Source organism: Mixophyes fleayi, chromosome 11, assembly GCF_038048845.1.
Source record: "Mixophyes fleayi isolate aMixFle1 chromosome 11, aMixFle1.hap1, whole genome shotgun sequence".
Classification (NCBI taxonomy): domain Eukaryota; kingdom Metazoa; phylum Chordata; class Amphibia; order Anura; family Limnodynastidae; genus Mixophyes; species Mixophyes fleayi.
Genome location: NC_134412.1, coordinates 92,269,902 through 92,296,449, shown reverse-complemented (window position 1 = coordinate 92,296,449; position 26,548 = coordinate 92,269,902). Strand labels below are relative to the sequence as shown.

General features: G+C 39.9%; 2 protein-coding genes across 5 annotated transcripts in view; one reads left to right on the top strand and one right to left on the bottom strand.

Annotated features, from left to right (window-relative positions):
* The window catches only part of CLMP (CXADR like cell adhesion molecule), a 63,327-nt gene extending 53,139 nt beyond the window's left edge, over nucleotides 1–10,188 (top strand). The window contains exons 4-7 of the mRNA XM_075190322.1: nucleotides 691–864; nucleotides 2,744–2,860; nucleotides 4,881–5,022; nucleotides 5,357–10,188. Coding sequence (XP_075046423.1) covers nucleotides 691–864; nucleotides 2,744–2,860; nucleotides 4,881–5,022; nucleotides 5,357–5,546 — 623 coding nt within the window. The 3' untranslated portion in view covers nucleotides 5,547–10,188. The remainder of the gene's footprint in view (nucleotides 1–690; nucleotides 865–2,743; nucleotides 2,861–4,880; nucleotides 5,023–5,356) is intronic.
* The window catches only part of GRAMD1B (GRAM domain containing 1B), a 301,019-nt gene that overhangs the window by 268,593 nt on the left and 5,878 nt on the right, over nucleotides 1–26,548 (bottom strand). For all 4 annotated transcript variants that reach the window (XM_075190311.1, XM_075190312.1, XM_075190313.1 and 1 more), the window contains exons 2-3: nucleotides 23,076–23,177; nucleotides 15,200–15,224 (exon numbers count right to left, since the gene is read on the bottom strand). The gene's annotated coding sequence lies outside the window, so the exon portion shown is untranslated. The remainder of the gene's footprint in view (nucleotides 1–15,199; nucleotides 15,225–23,075; nucleotides 23,178–26,548) is intronic.

Here is a 26,548-nt window from a genome sequence, read left to right as displayed (position 1 = left end):
AGCTCCATCCATGCCCAATATATAATACAGATCCATGTCCGGTATATAGCGCAGATCCATGTCCGGTATATAGCGCAGCTCCATGCCTGGTATATAGCGCAGCTCCATGCCCGGTATATAGCGCAGCTCCATGCCCGGTATATAGCGCAGCTCCATGCCCGGTATATAGCGCAGCTCCATGCCCGGTATATTGTACAGATCAGAGAGAGAAAGGGAGCGCGAGAGAGAAAGGGAGCGCGAGAGAGAAAGGGAGCGCGAGAGAGAAAGGGAGCGCGAGAGAGAAAGGGAGCGCGAGAGAGAAAGGGAGCGCGAGAGAGAAAGGGAGCGCGAGAGAGCTTTACAACTGGAATATGGCAAGTTCCAAGAAAGTTATTGTTTGGAAACAGATCACCTAATATGCTGTCAGAGATAGATGAAGACTAAATTGTTTAAAGAAAATAATCTCACAAGGTAAAATGAAAAGCTGTAACTATTATATATTGTTAAGTTATGTTAATGTTCACTTAAGTTGATCCCATAAATCACTCTCTGACAACTTGGTCAACATGGTTGTGACAGCCATATCTATGATTATGCTAAATGGTTCTATATTACTCAACAGCCAGTAACACAGAAATGTTTCTTTACAGAATAAAATAGCATATGATCACCGTGAACCACTTCCATTTAGTGTGTATGTTTTCCTTTCAGTGAAGCCTTCGGAACCGGATTGTTGGATAGAAGGAGAGCAAATAATGGGAAGAAATGTCACCTTACACTGCAAGTCATCAGCGGGCACACCGCCCATGTTGTACCGCTGGCAACGTGTAAACTTAAAGCATAAGGATGAATTGCCACCGCACATATCAAATACTGCACGGCTCGGTGAGATACACTGACAGATATATCTGTCACTATCAGGGCTTCTCTACTATAAGGTGAAATGGACAGCTATGTCCTCCAACTTAGTAATACATCCAAATTAACTGAACGTCATGGAGCTGATGCAGAGATTGTTGTAAAATAGGCGGACACACAAATAGCGCATTGTCCCCCATATGCAGATTGGGAGATGCGTACGGCTTAGCATCAGCAGCACCTGGTTTTTGCCAAGTCATCATAATCAGGGTAAATTAAAGATACATCTCCTAGCAGGCTGCATTGTGTGAACGCGCCTTTACTCGGCCTTTATTTGCACTTCCCTTTTCTCCCCTGTTCCATCTCTAAAGTTGTAACTAAGCGCAACTGCCAAATCAGCATCTGCATAGACGTTCATTCTCTTTGTGGGCATGCGCAGAACGAACTTGCGCAATTTACGCTATAAGAAAAAAATCCCTTGAAAAAACGGATGGCGGGACGTACGTTGGGACGTTTGGCGTCAGAATTGACGTGGAAGTAACCAGCCGACACGGTGCAGCTGCCGTCTTCATTGGCACCGTTTGTCCATGCAATCTTCTCTCCCTATGATCAGAGCAATCCACTCTACATATCGATGACCATAAAATATCTACTATCCAGCAGACATTATAGAGAGCGACATAATATGGGGGAATCCTAGTGGTAGCATACAGGAGTGTTTTATTCGGAGAGCGTGAGACTCATACAGATGAGGGTTAACCAGAAACCCTTATAGTTACAAGTTAATGAGTAGCTGAACACATTGATAGTAAATCAATATTGAATGTTATCATATCTCTATTTACTTTAACTGCTCTAGTACAATTACTTAGACTTCATTTTTAAAGAGAGAGTGTTTCCAGTTATTATTTCCATTGGAATAGATATTTTATGGAAGACATGTATAACACTTTTCCAAGTGGGTTAACCTGAATGAATGTGGTCTCAATGATTAGAAGACATTGACATATATATTTGATACTGAAGTGTAATGTTTATAATAGCAGTGAACATGTAGTGTCAGTGTATGCTAATTATAGCTAAAGCGTTCTTGCCTCATGGATTAGAGTCCAATACTGGTCCATTTTACACCTACCAATAAAACAATGTTCACGTCATTTCAGTGGAGACTACAGCTACTCATGATCCCATTATTATACATAGGACTTCAGGTTTATTCCTGAAAGACATTCCTATAAACTTGTAGCTCAGCTGGTACTGAAGGGTCTCATTGATTTTAATACACTATTTCTTACTTTTGTCACTACTGAATTTAATATTTCGCCTACATTCTCTAAACAATGGCTTTGGCCCGGATATATGTATATAGGTGATTTTAGTTCTATATTTTAGTAGACTGGAGTGCCCTATAGTTTTTTACAACTCTTCCTCTTTGACCTATTTGCAATTTACGCTATGCAAACTGGCGTAAGTTAATATCCGCACTAGCCCCCGTGTGTTTTACAAGGTTGTGGGACGGGGGCTTTTAAAGCTCCTTCTGCAGAAATCTTCCTCACCTTTTTGTTTCTGCTGCACAATTGATATATAATACAATACAATATTACTGCAATATGTACTTTATTTTTCATCTCAAACGGGAATGATCAATATTTTAGAAAGTGTCTATCTGTACTTCCTACCTCCTGCCAGGCAGCTCCTGTCTGATGTTTTATCCATGTTGTTTTCATAACAAATAATATTTCCGTATAAAGTCCTTATTAATAAATACCTACACCACACTAATTCATTGAAAGCTAAATGTTAACCGATAGTTAGTCCCACAATTACCATCTACAAATATTTCTACTCTCCAAAGTTAATTTTCAATAGAATGTCTCAATTAACCTAATTATTCCTTACCCTCTAGAAACACCCCAGCGACTTGTGTTGCAAAATGTCAGTGCGGTGGACAATGGCTCGTACCGTTGTGTTGTGACAAATGATGCTGGAAGAAGGATATGTGATGTATACCTGACAGTACAGTGTGAGTAAAGACATAATAACACTATGAGGAATATTTACTAACAAAGAGTAATAATGAAAACAGTAACCAGACATTTGCTTTCAAAGTTGACTTGCACATTTGTACAGGTTTTTACAATTTGCAAGCATTATACATAGTAGTTTACAGAATAAAATTGGTACAAAAAAAGGGAAAGGATAGTGAGGGTGATAAGGGAGGGAAGAACTCTACAAATAAAGCAGTGAGCGAGGTAGCTCCAATTAAATGTTGGACCTTATCTTATTATAGATCAAAGATCGTAAATTTATGACTATAGACAGGACTATAAACAAATGCTGTTTATGGGCAACATGTTCTTGTAGTATTATCCGAGAACCATAATGGGTATTCATATAAGAGCTTAAGGTTTTATGAAGGGTTTTGCCGCTCCCTAAAAAAGGTGGGGGTCTAGACTAGACTGAATTTGTCAACTTTGCCCTGTAAATAATAAGTGATCTTTTCCATGCATGCAGAGATTGAAGGAGGGTCAGGTTGTTTCCAACTACTCGTGATCAAACACTTTGCTGCTGACAAAATATTTTTTTAGAATTATTGCTTGGAGCTTGGGGTTGAAAAGCTATAAGAAAAGTCCAGGGGGGCAAATGTATCAAGCTGAGAGTTTTCCGGCGGGTTTGAAAAACCAATCAGATTCTAGCTATAATTTATTTAGTACATTCTACAAAATGACAGCTAGAATCTGATTGGATGCTATAGGCGACATCTCCATTTTTCAAACCCGACGGAAAAACTCAGTTTGACACATTTACCCCCAGGTGTCTTTAGGAACAGGTGCTTCAAACACGGTATTAAGGATGTTATGTATTTTGTCCCAAAAGTGACAAATATATAGTGTATAGCATATAATTGATATGCAGTTTCTACGATGAGGGTGGAAATCAAACTATGTACATTTCCCAATATCACCACCTCCCAGCAATCCTCTTCTGAGAGTAGTCTAGATTCCTTTTTTGTGATGACCTTGGGAGACATATGATGTATTTACCAAAATGCTATATAAAGAGGATATCATTACCTTTTGAGTAGGGGATTTAAGACACATCTGTCCATAAGGTGACAGGGCACAGAGAGCATGCGTGAGAGGTAATGGTAGAAGGAAGTGTCTAATACTCTAAAAGCCTAAGTCACAATAAAGAAAACATTCGCTGTATGCTGAAGGGATCTTCCTAAATTATTTGTACTGTAAAATCTGCTATAAATCGGATTCCAACTCAGTCATGGGCTAAGGTTACCAGGATGAAGAATAGATAGGAAATCTGATTTATACCCAAATAGGGAAGATGGGGAATTAGCATGATGAATATGTATATATATTGACGTTGAATCCATTTTTTTTACGAACTATTTAAGGGACAGGAGGAGTTTGAGATGGGATGTGTTCTAGAAAGAGACCTCATAGACGATAGAGGAGACATATGGAAAAATTTAGTTTACCAATTCAGACATGAGATTGTATTATGGGGGAAAACAAAGGTGGCGGCTATTTGTGCGCGATGAGAAGCAAAATAGTAAAAGTCCAGAAATCCTCTGGCACGTCTAATTGAAGCGTTTTGAGTATTTGCTGTGAAACCCTTGGGGGTTCTTTTATCCCATAGAAAATGCAAGAGGGCTTTCTGGATATTGTGGAACATTTAAAACTGGACTCGGACTAGAAACATCTGAAATAGCTAAAAAATGTTGTGGGACACATTTTTATTGCTCAGATAATGTCCAGCCACGAAATGATAGGGGATTTCCAGGCTGAAAGTTCTGCTTTGAGGGAAGAAAATTCTCCTGTATGCTGAAGGGATCTTCTTAAATTATCTGTACTGTACTCATAAGAGGTGATGTAGAAGTACTTGATCTTTTTGGTCTCGCCTTATGTTGAAAGTAGATATCGGACTCTCTTCATCTCTCTGGCAGACATATACTTTTATAACACTCTGGATATTAACACTGTAGGTTTCATATAATAAATAAAACATGTTTATTTGTTGTTATATAGCACCACCTGATGTGGCATTCCTCGCAGGTGTCATTTGCGGCACTGTGGGAGGTGTGGTCTTTCTGTTTTTCATCTGCTGGTTTCTGTTTCGGAAAAAAAAGCTCAAGAAACTGGAAGAAGATGAGTTCCTCAATGAAATTAGGTAAATAATGGGGTAAAGCATTCCATAAATTAAATTGAATAAAAAAAAACAAAAAAAAAACTTACAAAAAGGCATTACAGATTTTTCTATACGGAATTAAATTTGTCCAGCATGTACTCTATCCCATCACCTTTCAAAAAGCTGTTGATGATGGCTGAGCTTCTCTACCTTACATCACTCTGAGGTGGTTCAGAAGCCTGAGATCTGAGTGACAGACTTACAGCGAAGTTAGAGTGAGACAGAATAAAGCGGTTTTCCTTCGTGCTTCATATATTATTTACATTTCTGGACCTAATTGTCCTTTAACTATACTTTGTATATAATTCTTTTGTAGGGAGGATGCAGAAGCCCCTAAAGCTCGACTGATGAAACCTGAATCATCCACTTCAGGCTCCAGAAGCTCACGCTCAGGTTCGTCGTCTACCCGGTCTACAACCAACAGTGCCTCTCGTAGCCAACGAACTCTCTCAACGCAGGAAACTCTTCACGGACAGTCAAAACACCACTGCCTGGAGCAGATATAAGGGAGAACAAGCCTACCCGGGTTTAATTAAGACGTTTGGTCTTAAAAAGAATGTACATGTCCTTTGTGGCACAGGAATTATGGACATCGAGGATCTAGTTTGGACAAGCTTTGCTAGGATATCATGGTCACATATAAGTCTTTTCAGACCACATCTTTGGTTTATTTGATATACTACTTCACCAGTACAGAATTTGCACCTTTTTCAATAAACACGGAGCTGCAAAGCATTAAAATGAACGTGATGAAGAAAATGCCAAATGGTTTCTTGTCAAACAGGTAAAAAAACAAAACATGTATGAAAAATTGGAACTCTAAAAGGGATTGTGAATAAGAATTCTACAGGTTGTAATGGCTTTGTGCTGTGAACAATTCAAGGAATTAAGAAAGGTACATTAACTAATTGTGATGAACTATGTAGCAATGTGAATTGTTTTTGCAAGGGAAAACTTTTAACTACTTCATGATGAAGGTACGAAATAATGATGATAGCATCATTTGTTCTATAACTAGTGTTTCGACTATGTGAATTTCAATTTCCTGTATAGCAGAAACAGCAGATTGATCTGTGCAAAGCAACTTCAACAATCTTGTTAGGGAGTGAAAGAGTTAAAGTAGACAAGTAACAATCGCCCGAACCATCCATTATTTCTCTACTTGTCTTCAGTGGGTGACCACAGCATGGATAAGTAGTTTACCTTTTGTCTACAAACAGTGAACCTCACTTACAAATTGCAAATGGCTTTGGATTTGCACAGGTGAGCCTAGATAGTTTGGTGTGCACCCTCGTTCTAGAGACGACTCCGCAAAGTAGAGGTGCGTCTAGGTGTGCAGGGAGGCGGAAAACATCAGATGAGGTGCATTGACCAGAAGTGTACATGTCACATCAAAGTTCAACCTCCTCCTAATTTAGAATTTCTCCCTTTTTTTTTTTTTTTTTTTAACAACTTTTCTGTTTTTTGCCTAAATTACTGCAATTTATGCTCAATGATGGCTTTGATTAATTATGCGGGTGGCAGGTCATCGAGACTGTCTTTATTACATGTGGCATTTTGTGTGTTGGAAAGTGCACCTAGAAACGCGTTTCTCTACTCTAGCGAAAGGTGTAAAAAGAGTCCTATTAAAAGTATAATGCGAGGCCCAATCTCTGCCAGCTTAGAACTGGGGCAAAGTTCAAGAGTTTTTGTGGAGTTGAAATGGCTGTGCGCCCTTCAGTTAAGCAAAGAACGTCCCTTAATAATAAACCCTGACCACCTTTTATTTATTTTATTTTCCTAATCTTACTCTGCATAATATAATTTCAGTTTTGCACTGTTCTACTAAATCATCTGCTCCATACTCCAAAGCAAGGAACTCTGTCACCCCCACCCAACTTCTGCTCATCTATTAATGTCGCCATCTTGCTCCACAAACCCATGCACAATGACAATAATCTAGGTACACCAGCGCAAATCCATGTGTTGTCACCAAAGAGGATTTAGTGATAAACCTCGGTCATTTTGAACTTAGCAAACAGCTGGCGGTGGAAGCAGCCATTTTTGGTCTGGATTAATGTTCATGAGAATGCAGCATATAAATTCACTAGAAGACAATGAAAACAGTGCAGCACTTTGTGCCTCAGTGATGTCACGGGATCTTAGAGAATGGACTGTTGCAGTCACATGAACTTCAGCTTCTAGAGTATTCAATGGCTGCATTCCAGGGATACTGGTTGATCCCACAAATGACTGCCTCCAGTGTGTGCAGACAACTGGTACACTTTAACTTTGCTGGAGCTCTAACCCTGTGCTGACTGATTTGATGAGGGAGGAAGAGAGGGGGCTGATCACTTCCGTTTACCAATGATACATAAAAGTGGGCTCACTCAGTACATGGACCCTTACTACAGACAGCCTTTAAAATACCCAAAATGACAAGTACTGAGAGGTGGGTGAAAACAGACGTTTTTTTTTAAAAGAAACATCATTATAGAGCTGAGCCAGTATATAACGGCAATAATTTTTGTATAAGACGAAGGGCTCTGTTCTTTATCGTGTCTGAAAACAGGGTAGGGACACCCAAGTATATTCCTATGGACCCAATATCAATGATTAAGCCAGCTGCACTTGGAGCAAATATAATAAACATGTTGGTTGTTTTGTGGAAATGTTTACATATACAGCATATTTATGGCTGTTAAATGCTCTTACGTGTAGAAGAGCTCACATTTAAGCCATGTCTTTCTAAAAAAAAAAAAAAAAAAATATATATATCTATCCAACCTATGCTAATAGCTGCAACCAAGGACCATTCCAAGAGTACTAATGTGTATGACTGCCTTGTCTTATTGGGTCATCCATTTGTAAGATCTCCAGATATCACAGACCCTCAAGTTCAATAAATTCATAAGTTTATGTTTACTCACTGTTAAATAAGCTACAGCTCTTGGTTAACCAAGGATTGGTTTCTTTATAACGTATTGACATTTGTGGAAATGTATTATATTTTAGCACAGAAAAAAGGTGCTATAACCAATAACACATTTGCTATCATTTTCTGAACTCCAGTAGAAGAATTGTAGATGATTGGTTGCTATGGGTTACAGTATTATTTTGCAGTACACCAGTTTCCTAAATGCCCCCCATTTTATCGGGAAGATGTTCATGTAAGTTGTACCAATCCGTATGCCTTGGCTTACTCAGCAGAGATAAAGGTGGGACATATAGAGCAAGGCATAGAGGATGCCACTTAGATAAGGCACAGATAAAGAGTGTTTGGGATTTATGCCCAGCTAGAGCGATCATTAGGAAAGAAACAAGAAGGATTTAATTAGCGTTGACCTCAGTAAATTGACCAGATTTACACACAAGACACAATGTACTAAGCTTGTGTTTTTACATGCACAGTCAGACTGCTCACGTGTGGATTAAAGATGACAACAGTAAAATACACTTAGAAGTCAAATCCTTCCCCACATAGTGCACAATTGTCTGTTCCTGTCCTTTGCACACATTCTCCAACTGTTATAACGTGGGCTGAATTGCTTAATTAATGTTAAAGATCTATTATTCTATATAAAAAGGATTTTTCTACCCTCAGAACAATTTTATTCATTGGCTTGTCAAAGCCTTACTGTCTGTTTATTTACATTGACCTGTCTATGTTCTTTCTGTGGTTTCTCAGCAAGGTATTTATACCATCAGGCAGATTTCTTTATTTTGGTTGTCCTGGAATACAACGATTCAGAGCTCTCTGCATTACATACAAGAGTATGTGTGGCATATCTTAGGCTAGGGCAATGAGAAAAAACACCTCTGCCTGCCTGACACGACTGAGAAAACCAGCAGCAAGGAAGTAAGAAAAAACTATGTATCTAGTAAGTGTTGCATCTGCAAGAACATGTACAAGCCAACAAATTAAACATCCAAAAGGTAGAAAATCCTTTCAATTACTTTAGCACATGTTATAGCATTTAGAAGTCAGTGTGAGAAACAGGAGCCATAACGCAAGCAATTCAGACACAGAGGGAAAAGTACAGTGACCCATAACAATCAACCAGACATTTTACATTCATAGTCTAAATGGAGGGAGACGATTGTGATTGCCAATTATTTCCTTTTGCATATAAGATACAAATTCATCCTGAAAGATCCAAGTACTGCCTACAGTTCTGTTTTACCAGCAGCGAAGGTTGGAAATAGAGAACTTGCAGCCTCTAGTTATACTTGTCTTTCTGTAGCATGTGCGTCCGAATTATTACAGTATATGGTGTATTTTATGTCATTCCTTTTGAGATTGTGAAATGTGAAAGTATTATTAGTCCTTAGTTTCACTGCATATATTTCTCTCTACCAGGAATGCAGCAGTGTGTTATGTAACTCATTGCAGCACATAATCACAGAATATATTATGTAGGTGCCCTCTATGCTTGTCCCCGGCCTCAGGAGAGATATTTTTGGTCTGTGATGCACTTATAGTCATATTTAGCTAATGACATTTACTTCTCCCAGTGTACTACGTAGAGCAGACTGAGATATCCTGAGAGGGAATACATAGTAATACAGTGTAAGGAGACATGAGCCACGCTGTGTCATGTTATACAATTCTATATCTGGCTGTAATTTACAGGGACAGTCCCAGGTTTCACAGATTTGTCCTTGGACAGGTTTGCCCCTGAAAATGTCCATATTTTTTTAAAATATATACAAAGTGCACAATATCATTTTTCCTGCAGTTACAATCTACTCTTGTTTTCTGGACTTTATAGCTTGGTATTTATTGAAGACTAAATAATATGGAAAAAAGAATGTTCCAATCAAATTCAATAAATATGGGGAGATGAAGAATGCAATCTTTCAAGGTTACCAAATGTTTCGCGTTAGATGCCACAGATTAGGGAACCATGCTATAATGTGGGCTAGTATGCACTCCTATGGCTAGACTCTGACAAAGTGATAGCTCTCTAATTTAGATAAAATTCACATTGCAGTTTAATATGTAGTATTGCATTTTGAATTATTACTTTAGGAAGCATAGTAGTAAATGACAGAAATGCAGGTATAATCTGCTCAGTGATACAATCTTATACTCAGTTATCGGTGTTTGTAATGTAAGGATTGTAATGTTGACACAACTGGGGTGAAATCATACATTATGCATAAAAATAGATCATCATAAATAACAGTGCAATCAAATATTTTAAATTGTAGCAATAGGTAAATATAAGAGTTAAAACTTTGTATTACAGAGGAGTAAAAACCAAACTTGACATGTAATAAATACTCTGACTGCTTTACATGTATAAAGCCTACAGTTGTCATGACGACCTGTGAACCCTAACCTTGGTCATGTTCTGCCACAAATATGCCTATGTGTATAAGCTCAATGTCTCTGCTCATTGGCTATAGTGCCTGGCTATTAAGACTGTGAAGGCTCTATAACACAATGCACTTACAGGTTTCATGCAGCAAATGCAATCTGACACAGTGATTATTGGAAGTAATTGTTTTGATCAGGTTTCATATTTTACTATTAAAACCCTCATAATGACCGGACACAGGCAGATCCTATTTTTTCGAGTGCAAAACAACAGGATTTGTTTTGGAAAGATGCGGTCAGTCACTGCTTTGGCCAAATAAAAGGAGGTCAATTAGTGCATTCTGCAAATAACCACAAACACAAAAGCAAATCCTGTTCATCAGTTTTACTGCTACACCCAAAAATAGATATTATAGATATTATCAGTGATGCAACCAGGGGGTAAATGTATGAACATGCAGGTTCTTCAACACCCGCATGTTCGGCGATTAAATTTCAAGCGGCGCTGTATTGTAAAGGGAAGTTCCCTTTACAATACAGCGCCGCTTGAAATTTAATCGCCGAACACGCGGGTGTTGAAGAACCCGCATGTTCATACATTTACCCCCAGATGTGTGACCAGCCTTACACAAACTGTACTAAAAATTAGCATACAAGTATGTACCTTGTAAGGGTACTATTGTCACTGTAATTATTCATAATAATAATTACTTCTAGTAACAAGGTAAACCCCCATTATTTAGACTTTAGTAGAAATACATAAATTTATAAATTATTTAAATACTGCCTGAGACAACTAGCTGTCTCTTTGCTTCATTATAGTGGCGCTCATGGGCAGCAGTTAAAGACAGCACTATGGCACAGTGGTCAGCACTGCTGTCTCACAGCACTGGGGTCATAGTTTGACTCCAACCAAGAGGGTCTGTTTGGAGTTGCATGATCTTCCTGTGTTTGCATGGGTTTCTCTGGGTGCTCTGGGAGAGGGAGACAGAGAGAAAGTGGGGGTGTGTGTTTCACTTTCTACTAAATATGTAAAGTCCTTTGAGTCCTATTGGGAGAAAAGTGCTATATAAAAGTAATAGAATTATTATTATTAGTGAAAGTAAACCAAATGTATACAGTCTCTATACTGCTTGTTATGGATCATGGATTTTGAGAAATATAGTTATATCAGCACAAACTAGACATTTCCCAAATGAGACCGAGGCTTGTTGGTAGGATAATGTTTTCTCCTCACAGATCATTGGCCCTGACTGTACAGATTGTCTGTATTTGGTGACTGGGAATACGACAGGGAACAAAAATATTTTACAATGATAACCATCAACCACATCCAGCTCTATGGGATCAGCACCTCATCTGTAAAGCCATCATGTGTGTTAACAGACAGCCATAACTCAGGGCTAATGTGATGGTTTTTTAGTGGTCTCAGGGAATGTCACCAATTTCAATTTATTACATTTTTTACTAAAACATTTTTATTCTACAAACATATCTACAATTATAATTAAAAAAACAAAGAATAAAGGTAAGGATGAGAGCTTAATCAGCAGTCCATCAATATACGATGGTACAGTCTCCAGTAGTCCTTATCTAATTCATAGTCTTAATCTAATCTAAGGGTCTTCCTAGCATGTTCTGTCAAAACTGTGCATACTGTGGCTCTTTAATTATAAAGCTTCTTAGTAATTAGTTCAGAAATAATTGATTTGGAAGGTTCAACACCAGTGTAAGTGGATTTTCTAAGCGGTAAATTTATATATTTTTAATAGGTGCTTTACATGTGGTGAAATCGAGGCATGTTGACATGTGTAAATATGTGGCACCATGAGACCTGGGCAGTGTTGATCTCTATGTTTACCACATAAAATTTTTTGGTAGATATAAAATGATGGCATTTTCCATAGACACCCAAATTTGTCACAATAGGGATAGGTGGAGCTTCCGATGGGATATGATTAGAGAAATTACATCTCAAATTCCTGGAGAGGTTGTAACTTCTATATTGCAGGCCTGCATGGATTGCACTATAACAAGATCACGTACAGCGGGCTCTCTCTCCAGGTGTTGAGGAACCACGAGTCCCTACATTCTGGGACTCGGAAACTCCTCAAAACTGTAGCCAAATTTTGCCTGACATACACCAACCACTGATTTACAGTTATGTAACTTTTTATGGGCCATTAATAACTTCCACGCCCTAAGCACTTGACCAGGCTGTCTTCTGGATAACGCAGGTTTGGTCCTAGCGGGCTATATTAGGAATGAAGATGTGTCTGTTATGTGAAACCATTAGCCGTTGAGGTCTGCTCGTCTCCACATGTTGGGCTTATGTTGCTGGTAGTACAGAAACATTCCAACTTTCTAGTTTCCATTTATATAATTTCTCATTAGAGGTCCGCTCCTTCTCTCATTTGCGTGCTTTGGTTTATATCATTAGCATTAGAAATGTATCAATGTAACTTATTTTTATAAAGCAAATGTAAAGCATTCCTTCAGACTATCAACATTTTGTCTCATGAACAAACTACAATATGGAGATAACAGTGATATTACCGCTGTTCGCCAACAAAGGAGACTATGCTCAAGAAGATAAAAAATCCCAACTGTTATGTAATCTGAAATTACCATTAAGATTTAATGAACCTGCCCCTCGTGTTTCCTGTCACCAGATCCTCTGATGTTATGTTTTATGCTTTGCTACATAGTAGCTTGTGCATTAGGTAATTAGGTAAAAACTAGGGTTCCCGGTTATGTACTATGCCTCTCCTAGGCAGGCTTCCTCCAGCCCACACAGACAGAGAACAGCCTGGGAACGAACACTCTATGCGTTTTGATTCTACACTATGCGCGCTCCCAGACAGGCTTCCTCTATACCTCACAGTCCTCTTTTTGTGCAGGCTGGGGGAAGCCTGAATAACATGCTCTCTTCCAGGTGAAGCGGGTCCAAGGAGCAGCCCCCCCTTTTTTGCTTACTACATAGTGCACAAGGCAAAGGAACGATGACTGGTCCGTTTAAATTGAAAAATGTTTTTTAGAAGTGAGCTTGGGCTGTAGTCATGATGGGTTTTATGTGGTATTTTTGTACCACTGTTAAAATAAAAGTGATATTTTGTTTGCCTCTGCAAAGGCGTGTTTCTTTTTTTATATGTTATTGCACTTTAGTTTTATCTACTGCAGATTTTGTGTTGGTACAGGCTACATTATTCTCTCATAGAACCGTACTGTTATACTTTGATTAAAAGCTTATGGAGTCATTTCTAAATATAATTTAATAAAAAATAAATAAAATACAATAGCAAGCGTTTATATTGTGTTTGTTTTCATTCTGTACAAGTAAATCAATAGATTTGCCCAATTGATTAGTCAGTTATCTGCCTGTAGGTATCGCCACTACGGTACCACACTACCAGGCCCCGATAGGAGGCTAAGGATATACTGATCTTATTTGGCCATCCATGTGGTTGTTCTCTTGAAAGGACATATTCCATAACCTGAAGGAATAGCAGAAAGTATTGGGGAAAGTACATTGGTGCTTGTATCCATTATATTAGCCAGGAGAAGGATATTTAACTACACCTAAAAAAAACATGTTTAAGGCTTTTTCCACCTTACCTATATTTTTTATTAAATAACTTCCAATGATAGTACTTTGGTGGGTCATCCTGCATAAAATCACTCTGCGCTAATATATGTGAGTGTGTGGCAGAAACACATCAAAGTTCAACATACACCACTTTAATTATAACTGTTACATTTCCCTCCTAAAATACTGCTAATCTTAGACCGATTTATGTTAATCAAGAGAGTGAGGGGGCTTCAGGTCTGTGTTGTTTATGCAGCACTATTGAGTGTTTCCTATACATAGTTCGATGTGCACCTAGAATAGTGTTTTCCAGCAAACGTGCAGCTGGAAGGTGATAAACACAATATATGTGATGTGTATTTTCCTGTTAGCTCCGTCCTACAAAATTAAATCTTTTTTTTTCCACTAGGCCCTCTTGTGCTCTTAATCCGAAAAATATCAGGTACACCCTCAACCCCTCCAGCTGATCCCACTGACCAGTTTAATCTTTTAAAATGTAGCTATCACCTACACGCAGTGGAGGCAGCAATGCTGTGGGCTGAGTTATGTTTAGGGAGAGTATGCAAGTATGTACCACTATAAATATTTTGGCTTCTTTGTAGTCTCAATTTTGTGTAGAAGAATGAATGTTTCTCATGTAAAGTTGGTCTCCAAGAAATTGTCTGACACAGAAGTCGGTTTATGCATATGAAAACTGAAACTCTGGTCTTCAAGTCAGAGTCCAGGTGACCAAAAGCCCGATGACACCTTTATCTACTACCCTCATAGAGACTCCATCACAAAGACCACCAGTACTTGGATGTAATAGACCATTGTTATATTCAAGTGTAAATTCAATGTAATTGTGACCAACGGTGACCCGTATGTTTCATATTTGCCTACTGGGAGGTCTCAGAGGTGTGATTCATGTCATCATGGTCCCAACCCAGGCTGCAGTGTGAGGCTGCATAATTGCACAGCAGGGGTAGGGGAGGGATGATAGGAATAACACTGTTAACACCCCTCAGTCTTGTCACATAAATAAATCAGTACAATGATAGTGTCCAGCATGGACAAATAAAACCCCATATAGAGTGAATGATACAAACAAAGTAAAACCAGAAGAATCTCTGGGTCACATTGTGTACATGGAAGCACCGGACATTTCGGCACAATTTGAGAAGGCCCACAGCCTCTAGGTGCATTTGGGTACAACAACAAACATTACATTTGCCTAATCTGTCCATATTCACTAAAAAAAACAAAAAAAAACAAAAAAAAGCCGCACTTACTTGTAGATGACACACGTATAACAACCTGTTCAAAGGAAGCAAAACTGCAAATTAGGAAAATCCTGCATATTAATAACAAGTAATATTCTATTAGACAGTAGATGAAAGCTCGAGCAGAAGTGTATGAGACCAGTGATGGGTGCAGGCTGCTGAATGCAGAGTGTGAATATGAATACAAGGGAAGTAATGAAACACGCTGCTACCATCACTGTCATACTTTATGGTAAAGAGAGCACTTATTAAGCATAACAATTGTAGAGGATCTCTTTAAAACCCACTGGCATTTGTTCTTGCGGTCTGGAGCTCTTGCATTGCAGCTCAATTGGTTACATATTTTGGTCATTGTAGAATCCTCCATCGACCCGCAGTGCAAACACTCATAACCACAGCATGTCAAATGCAGTTGTGATGTGTGATGCCATGAGTGTTGGGCCAGTGGGTAAAGAGCCTAAGGTTTGTGTTCACATACAAACACATTTAATTTACAAAAGGTGCATTCAGCCATAAAAATGGAAAGAACAGCATTTTTCTCCATTAAAGGGCCAGTCTCCTGCATTAATCTACCTTCAGTTGGTTACCGTAGTCCCCATAGGACTGTATGGGGACTGTGATGTTAGTAATTTATAGGGCAGTAAACAGCATTGCTTTTTTCTGCAAACTAACGCCATCTTGGGGGGAGGGGCACTATTGTGTTCATGTTCAGATCAACATGCACACTTGTGAACTTTAGCGATAGGCTGCCGGATTACAGTAAAAAGCATTGTGGAGGAGGGGAGACTAAGCTGGGCTGAGCAGCCCCAGCATAGTAAATAGCGGGGGGACTGCGTTATGTATCACATCGATTTTCAGTAATGCATAACGAGTGTTACCACTGCTCATTAGTAAATAGACCCCTTAGTAAGCAGATGCTCGTTACTTCTTATTCTCTAATAACACATTACAGTCACTGTGCAGGTTCATGTACAAACCCTCATAATTCATTGTGTTTAAATAAACTCTGCGTGTCCTCAGCATAAAATGCTTTTTGTTTACATTTAAGTTTTTGAAAATGCGTGATAGATGCTGAAAAAAAGTTACACATTTAAAAGTATCCTTCAAAAGCATAACACGATGTGAACAAGCCCTTCAATGTAAATGAATGGCTAAAAAGGTGAGTTTGATCACAGATACATGAGAATCAACTACATCTGACACTGTCATAAGAGAAAGACATAGAAATCACATTTATTATAACAACATTATTATAATACTATGCACCAGAGATGCTGTAATGTATATAGCATAATGCACTATAAGGAAGGAAGCAGTCTGGAAATGACTCATGATACTAAGTACATAACTCCACCCCGTGGTCTAAGCCCTGATTACTGAGGGCCTGAGTCATTAAAGAGAGCAAAAGCATAAAAATCTAACTAACTTTGCACCTTGGCAAAACCATGTTGCATTGAAGGGGGAGATAAATTTAAAATGTGGGGACAGATTTATAGTTGGGGTAGAGCATGCCCTAGATCAAATTTACATTTCACTGTAAAAATAAACCAATGAAGTATTTGTGTGCTGCATGAAAAGTAGCCAGTATTTAACGTGTATGCAAAATAATAAACCAATTTGCACCCCATGCATTGTAACACGGTTTGTCCAGGAGCAAACTTACTTACTCCTTTTTTGGCCTTGCTCCTCTTAATGACTCAGGCCCTTAGTGTTTATAGAACTCTAAACCATCACTGCTAGAATCAGTCCTAAAAGCACATGGACTTTTATACTAAACCATTAATGGGATGTCATGAGTGACAGATATGATAACATTTATAAAATTGCTTGTTTTCTTAAGGTTGGCTAACATTGGTTAACTCAAAAGAACTAAAACAGTATTCATGCTATTTGGGACAAAGTGCAAACTTGCTAAATGCACCACACCTAATCTACTGATTAGAGCCAGCATTAATCTCACTTCATCAGTATTTGGGGCTATGGTTTGATCCTAAACCTTCATTTGGTTTGCATATAGACACCCTGGCATCCAAAATGTATTTAAAACTGGGCTTGTTCTATAGAAACAAATCATTGACAAGACACTGCATCACACAACTGATGATAATGTCAATTACAGACTATGGGGGATATAGTTTTTGGAACGACACACCAAATTCACGTTGGCAAGATTGATGCACTTTATGAACTCAATCTGCAATTTTGTTTTATCATTGTAATATGTTAGGGGATCTTAGCTGTATGTCCCTAGAGTCCGGATGTAGTGATACTGCATGTTCATCCTTCAAAAGCTGGATGAATTGCCCAAATCATGATCATTTATTTCTGTATTGACTGCAAATTGCACAGCGTTTTACAATTGGGAAGCAACACAGTAATAAAACAGTGGGTACTGGGTAATACAAACAGGTAAGAAGGCCCTGCTGGCAAGCTTACAATCTATAAATACCCGGAAGACTTCTTACCCCTGCAGTTTACAGCTTTCATCAACTGCACTCTACTTTCAGAAGCAACTAATGGTTCCTAAATTCATTAAGAAATCTAGTAACCCAGCCTTTACATCATAAACACCTGCAGACTTATTATATCCACTGCATACAAAGATCTGGCAGCAACTCTGGCCTTCAAATGCAGAGATGTATTTTATTCCAATTCCTGTACTGCTATTCTGCTTTGTCCATCCCTATATTGGTTACCTGTAGTATACCAAATCCAATATAAAATACCTCTGTTAACACACAAAGCTACTAACAAAACTGCACCAATATAAATCTATAAATCTCCACCCTTGTTTTATAAAAAAAAACTCAACTCCCCCCTTCACTGTGTCCAAAATCTGCATCTCTCATCCACATTCCTAATTACAGGACGCTTTTGGGAGTTCCCTCCCTCATACAACAAGACTTTCTCTGAGTCTGCAAACCTTCAAGTATTCCCGGAAAACTCACCAAATTTATCAAATTCCTGAGCACCCTTCTTAAACTCCATGGGCTACTCTTCCTGATTACTACTACTCTACAGTGCACCGAACCTTACATTTATTCTCAGTCAAATATTGCTGTGTAACTGGATCATATAGCCCTACTAAGGACTTATTTCTATTGAAGTCTGACTGGAGCAACCTGCATTATGTGTCAGTTACCCTCATGTATTAAACCTCTATTGTCCCATAAAATGTAAGCTTGTGAGCAGGTCCCTCTTACCTCTCTGTCTTTAATACCCGGGTTTGTTTTATTACTGTGTTGTCTGAATTGTAAATAGATTCTGATTATATAAATAAATGTTGATAATATTTACTGCAGTATAAAAATCAGCACATGCAAATGATTTGATCAAACTGCATACATAAATAAAACACAAATGACAATATATTAACAATATAATTACATCGGTAATCATTACACGTTGTGTAAAATCTGTAGACACCACAGACAATACCCCATGGGGTGCAGTCTAAAAATATCAACACAGACTAAGAACAAATAGATAAACATGTTGATGTGTGATATAAAACATAAACATATTTGTAAAAAGTAAGAAATAGGTGTGAACATGTTAGACTAGTCATGTGATTATCAGTGTCAGTGTATGACTCACCCAATCAGTCATCTAAACTTATGAGTTATTGCAAAATTTTCATTTTTATAATTCTGCCAGTTCGAGCCATTTTAAAAAAATTTTGGAACACGGCAGAACTCAGCAAATTAGATTGAAGGAGAGAGCTTGAAATTATTTAGACTATTTTTTATTGTTTTGTTTGTATTCATAGAAGTATACTGATTATTTTGTGTGTCATTTTAGTAAGCATAGTCAATTATAGTTTCATTTTGGTCTTCTTTAGACAGTAGTTTAGTTTATGTATTTTTTTTTATTATTTGAGATTCTTTTTGTTTATAGTGTTTAACTCTACCTCATTGAGACTGAGAGGTTGTCTTAATTAGAATGGGCATGGATTAATTATGATAATACAGAGGGGAGGACTATATAACATCTGACAGCCGGATAGCTACACACAATTTCCCCTGAGGAAGTCATGATCACACAATGAAACGCGTTGGGTAGTCAGCTTGCTGACAGATCACAACTCGGAAATAGTTACGTACGTTCCACCACAGAACGCACGCCGGACTTCTTACAGACAGCGTGTCATCTTCTTGGTTTTCCCTGTTTTCTCTACACTAACTTTGGAGCAAGTATAACCGGAGCTAGGAGCTACTGACTGCCTCTCAGCCATCTCCTCCTGGATGTCTTCACGCTTTCTTAAAATTAACATCTCCAAAACTGAACTCATTGTCTTTCCCCCACCCAGACGCCCTTCCCACTATGACCTCTCTATAACTGTTAACAACTCCACTATCTCCTCTGTCACCCAACTCCGCTGCCTAGGAGTCACTCTTGACTCCTCTCTCTCTTTTGCCCCCCCACATTCAATCCCTTGCCCAAGCCTGTCGCTTCCAACTCCGTAACATTGCCCGCATCCGTCCTTTCCTCTCTCAAGATGCCACCAAAACTGTCATCCATGCTCTCATCATCTCCCGCCTCGACTACTGCAATCTCCTCCTTACTGGCCTCCCCTGCTCCCACCTCGCCCCCCTCCGCTCTATACTTAATGCGGCTGCGAGACTCATCTTCCTCTCACGCCGCTCCTCCTCTGCCTCCCCTCTCTGTCTTGCCTTACACTGGCTCCCCTTCCCCTACAGAATCCTTTTCAAACTCCTCACCACCACCTACAAGGCTCTCTCCCAGTCTACTGCCCCTTATATATCTAACCTCCTCTCCATCCACACTCCCGCCCGCTCCCTGCGCTCAGCCAATGATCGCCGCCTCTCCTCCACTCTGATTACTTCTTCCCACTCTAGAATACAAGTCTTCTCCCGAGCTGCCCCCCTTCACTGGAACGACCTCCCTCGCTCCATCCGTCTATCACCCAATCTGTGCTCCTTCAAGCGGGCACTTAAAACTCACCTGTTCCTTAAGGCCTACCAACCATCCACTTAACCTCTCACCTCTTCTGTTTCTCACTGGCTCCTTTTTCTCTCCCCTTTGCTTCACTGGCTCCCTCTTGTGCCTGATTTTGTCTACCCTCCCTTAGGATGTAAGCTCGTATGAGCAGGGCCCCTCTCCCCTCCTGTCTCCAGACCTGTTCTTCCGCTCCGTCTTTACAGTATTTGCCTGCATGGAGTTTCTGAAGTTCTGGTACTTTGTGTTTATTGTTCTGTATTGTTTTACCCTGTATAGTCTACTGCTTGTACCATGTACGGCGCTGCGGATACCTTGTGGCGCCTAACAAATAAAGGATAATAATAATAATAATAATAATAATAATAATAATAATAATAGGAGGACATCAATAAACCATAAAGACCACAAGTATCCGGTTCCAATCCCTGTCCTACCTTTGGACAATATATTCCAGTCCTGCTGCTATTAATTTTCTAACCTAAGACAAATTAGTGGCGATTTAGATGCCAGAACAATTGGGACTTATTTGTTATGATTTTAATCACATGATTGCGATAGTTTTATTATGTGCCATTTATGTAATATTTAACCCTTGTGATATAAAATATGGCTAGAATTATTTATACCTGTATACTGTGAATGCTAAACTGCTAATTACTATTTTTAAAACCATTATCCTGTTTTACTACTATTGACTGACGTAATAATGGATTACTAGGCTTTGATGATAACCATGCAATTGTTTAATGACCAATAACAGCTTTCAATAGATTGTACATACAACTGTTATCAGATATCACAAGTGAGCGCTCAATCTGTGTTCTTCCAATTACACAACTATGTAGCAAATGCTTTACACACACCTGTATATAGTGCTTGCAGCTACTATTAGTCACACAGAGCAACCACAGATGTTTCCCATTGAACAACACAGGAAGATTTCATGCCCAAGGGGCTGTAAATGCCCTTTATAGGTTTCTATTCCATCAGCTGCCTCCTATACGTGATTTGTAAAGTCTCAGTTGAATGTTGCATTATTAAAAGCACAACATCCGAAACCATTAAAGCCTCATGTGCAGTCTTAAACCTTTTTGCAACACTTCACCACTGCGTCTCACAACAGATTTAAGGAGATACAATAAATGGTCCATTATAAGAAGTTTCAATGCATCTCATATTTATATCCCCCCCATATACTTCAGTTTTTTTTTCTTCAAAATGTAAAACTATTGTCTCACAGTCAGTTCAGATAGAACCTGTTGCTATATACACGGCCTGGTTATTGATCATGTCCACCCTTTAAACCATAGTGGCTACTGAGGAACTCATCTTCTTCAAGAAAGAATGTTTTTAACTGCCTCACAACCTTTAGATATTAAAAGTTCAGGTGGGCATAATTTGACAGAATGTATTATGATTGGTTAGGTTGATTGGACTTGGTCACCGGTTATATAATGTTATTTGTGTCTCAGTTATGTAATTTGACAAAGGCATTTGTATCGAAATAGCGGGGGTAAATGCATGAAGCTTCGGTTTCTGCAAGTCACTGGAAATTGGCAACTTTGCCAGGGAAATTTAAAGCGGCAACGGCTTTTAAAGGCAAACTTGCTGGTGGTCAAACATCAGGGAGCTCATTATGCTCCCTGCTGACCGCAGACACTGCGCTATATGACAGAGGGAAGCAACGCCAGATACAACACAGGTGGGAGCTACACAGGGCCCCGACAACTGACACCCCTGCTATCCTGGCAGATACGTCCAGATCTACAACCCAAAATTTTAATTTTCAGATATATTCTATGCTGACTTAACAGGTTAAAAGGGTACATTATTATCTACCCACACCACAACAGAAAAGCAGAAGATCCTCCCCTCATCTTTAGGGCAGTGTCCTTATGGAATCTTAAAGGGTTCAAAACGCTGAGAATTGATTCATGTGATGATGATAATTTTAGTCACTGTGACATCACTGCTCCTGTTAATGAATCCACCAATCCAGATGAATTTCTGTAAAGTAATAGCTCAGATCCTGCCTGCTGAGTTAGAGAAGCCCCTCCCTCCTAAAATGGCGTCTTCTACAGTGCAGTACAAGAGCATGGTGGACATATTTAGTCAAGTATAAATACACTTGTTATTTCATGTACATTATTAATTCAATAATACACTATCTATAATATAAATGTCTAGTGGCGTGTGTTAGTCTGTGTGTGTAAAAAATAAAACCAAGCTGCAGCACCACCTGGTGGGCGAAGTTATACACTGACCTACTAAATTCTTAGTGTGTGTGGGAAAAAAAATTCAGAAAGGGCTGAAATTTGGTATACTAAGATGTTTTTAATTTGTTAATTTAATTTGTTAATTGTTAAAAGTGTTTATAAAGATTTTAAAAAAATATATATATATTTCTTGAAGGAGAAGTGACAGTTGGGAGTGGTTGGTGGTTGCCGGGGGTGACAGCGGGGAGTGGTTGGTGGTTGAGGCCTGGGCTATGGCCCAAATGCATGACAAGAACCTTTTTAACACCTTAAGTAGCTTGATTTGACTAGAATGCATGAGTATCATGCACGGGTTAACTTGTTTATATATAAATTCACATCAAATATTCACTTTACTCACTATCAATTCCATAAAACTGTTCACATGTAATGGGGCTTTGGTAATGTGTGTTGCCAGCTTTAGAATCAGATTTGCAACACCACTTTTTCCTTTGCTCAACTTTTCATAAATGTTGCAATATAAACTCCTGATAGTAATTTAAAACAATGACAGACATGTCAACATCTGCACTCATCCCCAGCAACTATACAATGCCGGTAATACTTGTGTTACTAATGGTTGCAACTAGATTCCCTCAAGCCAGGACATTGTTGCTCGACTTAAAAACTGTACTGGATATGAACAATATGGGACAGCTTCATTGTACCTGCTCTCATGTTTCTCTGTTTCTGATCATCCTCAGCACCAGACTTCCCACTGACACAGAAATCAAACCTATATTTGCATGCTGGCTAAATATTGTGACAATCTGCAGGGAGGAAATTATAGAATTACAAATTTTACACACACATAATATAAATAAATGGCTGTACTGAATTTTTCATCTAGTCCCCTCACTACATCAGAATATTATTATTATTATTATTATTATTGTTTATTTGTAAGGCGCCACATGGTTTCCGCAGCGCCGTACACAGTACAAACAGTAGACCATACAGGGAAAAACAGTACAGAACATTAAACATAAAATACCAATACTTCGTAAACTCCGGGCAGGCAAATACAGTAGAGACGGAGTGGAAGAACAGGTAAGGAGACAGAAGGAAAGAGGGCCCTGCTCATACGAGCTTACATCCTAAGGGAGGGTAAACAGAATCAGGCACAGAAGGGAGCCAGTGAGGCAAAGGGGAGAACCGAAGAGATGAGAGGTTAAGTGGATGGTTGGTAGGCCTTAAGGAACAGGTGAGTTTTAAGTGCCAGCTTGAAGGAGCACAGGTTGGGTGAGAGACGGATGGAGCGAGGGAGGTTGTTCCAGTGAAGGGGGGCAGCGCGGGAGAAGTCTTGGATTCTAGAGTGGGAAGAGGTGATCAGAGTGGAGGAGAGGCGACGGTCATTGGCTGAGCGCAGGGAGCGGGCAGGAGTGTGAATGGAGAGGAGGTTAGAGATATAAGGGGCAGTAGACTGGGAGAGAGCCTTGTAGGTGGTGGTAAGGAGTTTGAAAAGGATTCTATAGGGGAAGGGGAGCCAGTGTAGAGCAAGACAGAGAGGGGAGGCAGAGGAACGGCGTGAGAGGAAGATAAGTCTCGCAGCCACATTGAGTATAGAGCGGAGGGGGGGCGAGGTGGGAGCAGGGGAGGCCAGTTAGGAGGAGGTTGCAGTAGTCGAGGCGGGAGATGATGAGAGCATGGATGATAGTTTTGGTGGCCTCTTGAGAGAGGAAGGGACAGATGCGGGATTGGATGTGGGGGGCAAAAGAGAGAGAGGAGTCAAGAGTGACTCCCAGGCAGCGGAGTTGGGTGACAGAGGAGATAGTGGAGTTGTTAACAACAATGGAGAGGTCGTGGTGGGAAGGGAATCTGGGTGGGGGAAAGACAATGAGTTCAGTTTTGGAGATGTTAATTTTAAGAAAGCGTGAGGACATCCAGGAGGAGATAGCTGAGAGGCAGTCAGTTACACGAGAGAGGAGGGAGGAGGAAAGATTAGGAGAAGAGATGTATAGTTGAATATCATCAGCATATAGGTGATACTGAAGACCGAATGAGGAGATGAGAGCCCCAAGGGTGGAAGTATACAGTGAAAAGAGTAAAGGGCCAAGAACAGAGCCCTGAGGGACTCCTACAGGGAGAGGGGAGGGGGTGGAGGAAGAACCAGACGTGGATAGAGAAGGAGCGGTTAGCAAGATATGAGGTGAACCAGGCATGGACAGGACCAGAGAGGCAGAGAGAGAGAAGAGTTTGCAGCAGGAGGGGATGGTCCGCAGTGTCGAAGGCCGCGGAGAGGTCAAGGAGGATAAGTATAGAGAAGTGACCCTTGGATTTGGCTGATAGGAGATCATTAGTGATTTTAGCCAGGGCTGTTTCGGTGGAGTGGAGGGGGTGGTAGCCGGATTGGAGAGGGTCAAGGAGGGAGTTGTCAGAGAGGTGCCTGGTGAGGCGGCAGCAGACAATCCGCTCAAGTAGTTTAGAGCCATATGGGAGAAGAGAGATAGGGCAGTAGTTTGCAAGAGAGGTGGGGTCAAGATTGGGTTTCTTGAGGATAGGGGAGATAAGAGCGTGTTTGAATGAGGATGGGACAACGCCAGAGGAGAGTGATAGGTTGAAGAGGTGTGTGAGGTAAGAGCAGGCAGTAGGAGAGAGAGAGCGAAGGAGGTGGGAGGGGATGGGATCAAGAGGACAGGTAGAGGGTGGAGAGGAAAGAATAAGGGAGCGAACTTCTTCACCTGATGTAGGGATGAAGGAGCACCAGAGCCGGTTGATAGGGGGAGGTGAAGCGGTGAGGGTGGCGGGAGAGGGATGGGAGGAGGAGATGTTCTGTCTGATGGCTTAAATTTTGGAAGAGAAAAAGGAGGCGAAGTCAGACGCAGAGAGGGAAGGCGGGACAGTGGGAGGGGGGGGGGGGAGAGGAGGGAATTGAATGTGGCAAAGAGGCGGCGGGGATTGGAGGACTGAGAAGAGATAAGGGACTTAAAGAAGGATTGTTTAGCAAGGGACAGGGCAGAGCAGAAGGAGGAGAGAATAAATTTGAAGTGAAGGAAGTCGGCTAGGGAACGAGGATTTCCTCCAGAGGCGTTCGTCTGTGCGAGAGCACTTTTGGAGGGAGCACAGTAGTGTAGGTGTAACACAGCAGGTGGGGTTGGCATTAGACTAGTAAGTGCTATATACAATCCACTAGAGACTGTGCTTCAGGTTCAAGAACACTTTAAACAGAAAAAAAGTTGTACAGGAGTATAGGGTTCCCGTATGTCACATACGGAATTATAAATGCCGTTGGAATTAGAGATAGACTATTGCACTTAGCTATTGATTTTGTGTGTGCGCTGCAAACACTGGTTCCTCTACCTAGTAACCTAGAAATAAAGTTATACTGATCTGTCCATAGTCATGGAAGGCTCCAGTGCTGTGGATAGGCCAACACAATATACAATATATTGTATTGTAGTATATGTGAATCCATGGTCTATAACAGAATTTGTAATTGTGATGTTTATAAAGCACTTACTTGTCCTACAGCTCCTGCTGACTTCAATGGATTGAGTAGTAAGCTTCATGTTACATTTCAATTTTCTATTTCAAAATTATGTGAGCCCTACAATTGTACAAAATAGTTGTACATAATGTAATAAAAAACAGTAGTGTCTTTCACCTAAGTTTAAGAGAACCTGTTTCCAAGATTGCAGTTTGTATCTATGTAATTAGCATTTAACACATTTTCTGTGCAATCTAACCTGGAGAGAAGGCATTTACTACACTATGCTCACTCCAGGGCTAGCCATGAGATATAAAGTAAGCGAGTCTGGAACTCTACACCGACAGCTCATCTCAGTTTTCGAGTTGAGCTATAAAACTGATTTCTATATTTCACAACTCTGCTACAGTGAGGTCTGGGGAAAGCTGGCCAGGGAGAAAGCAAAATACATAAAGATTGGCCACTAAATAAAAGGCTTTCTCCCAAGCTGTGATTTACGGATATACTAGTAGCAAAGACCGCTACTCCAAGTGCCAACAGGCACATAAAAAAAGTCCCATCCTATCCAGGTGAGACTGTCAACACCAACATAGCTATCTCTTACCCAGGCAATACTATTTGCAATTTACTCAGCCCTGTAGCCTGGCGTTCAGCTGCCTTCTCTCTCTCTACAAGGACCGCATTTACCAAGCAATGCCTGCTTTAAAACATTAG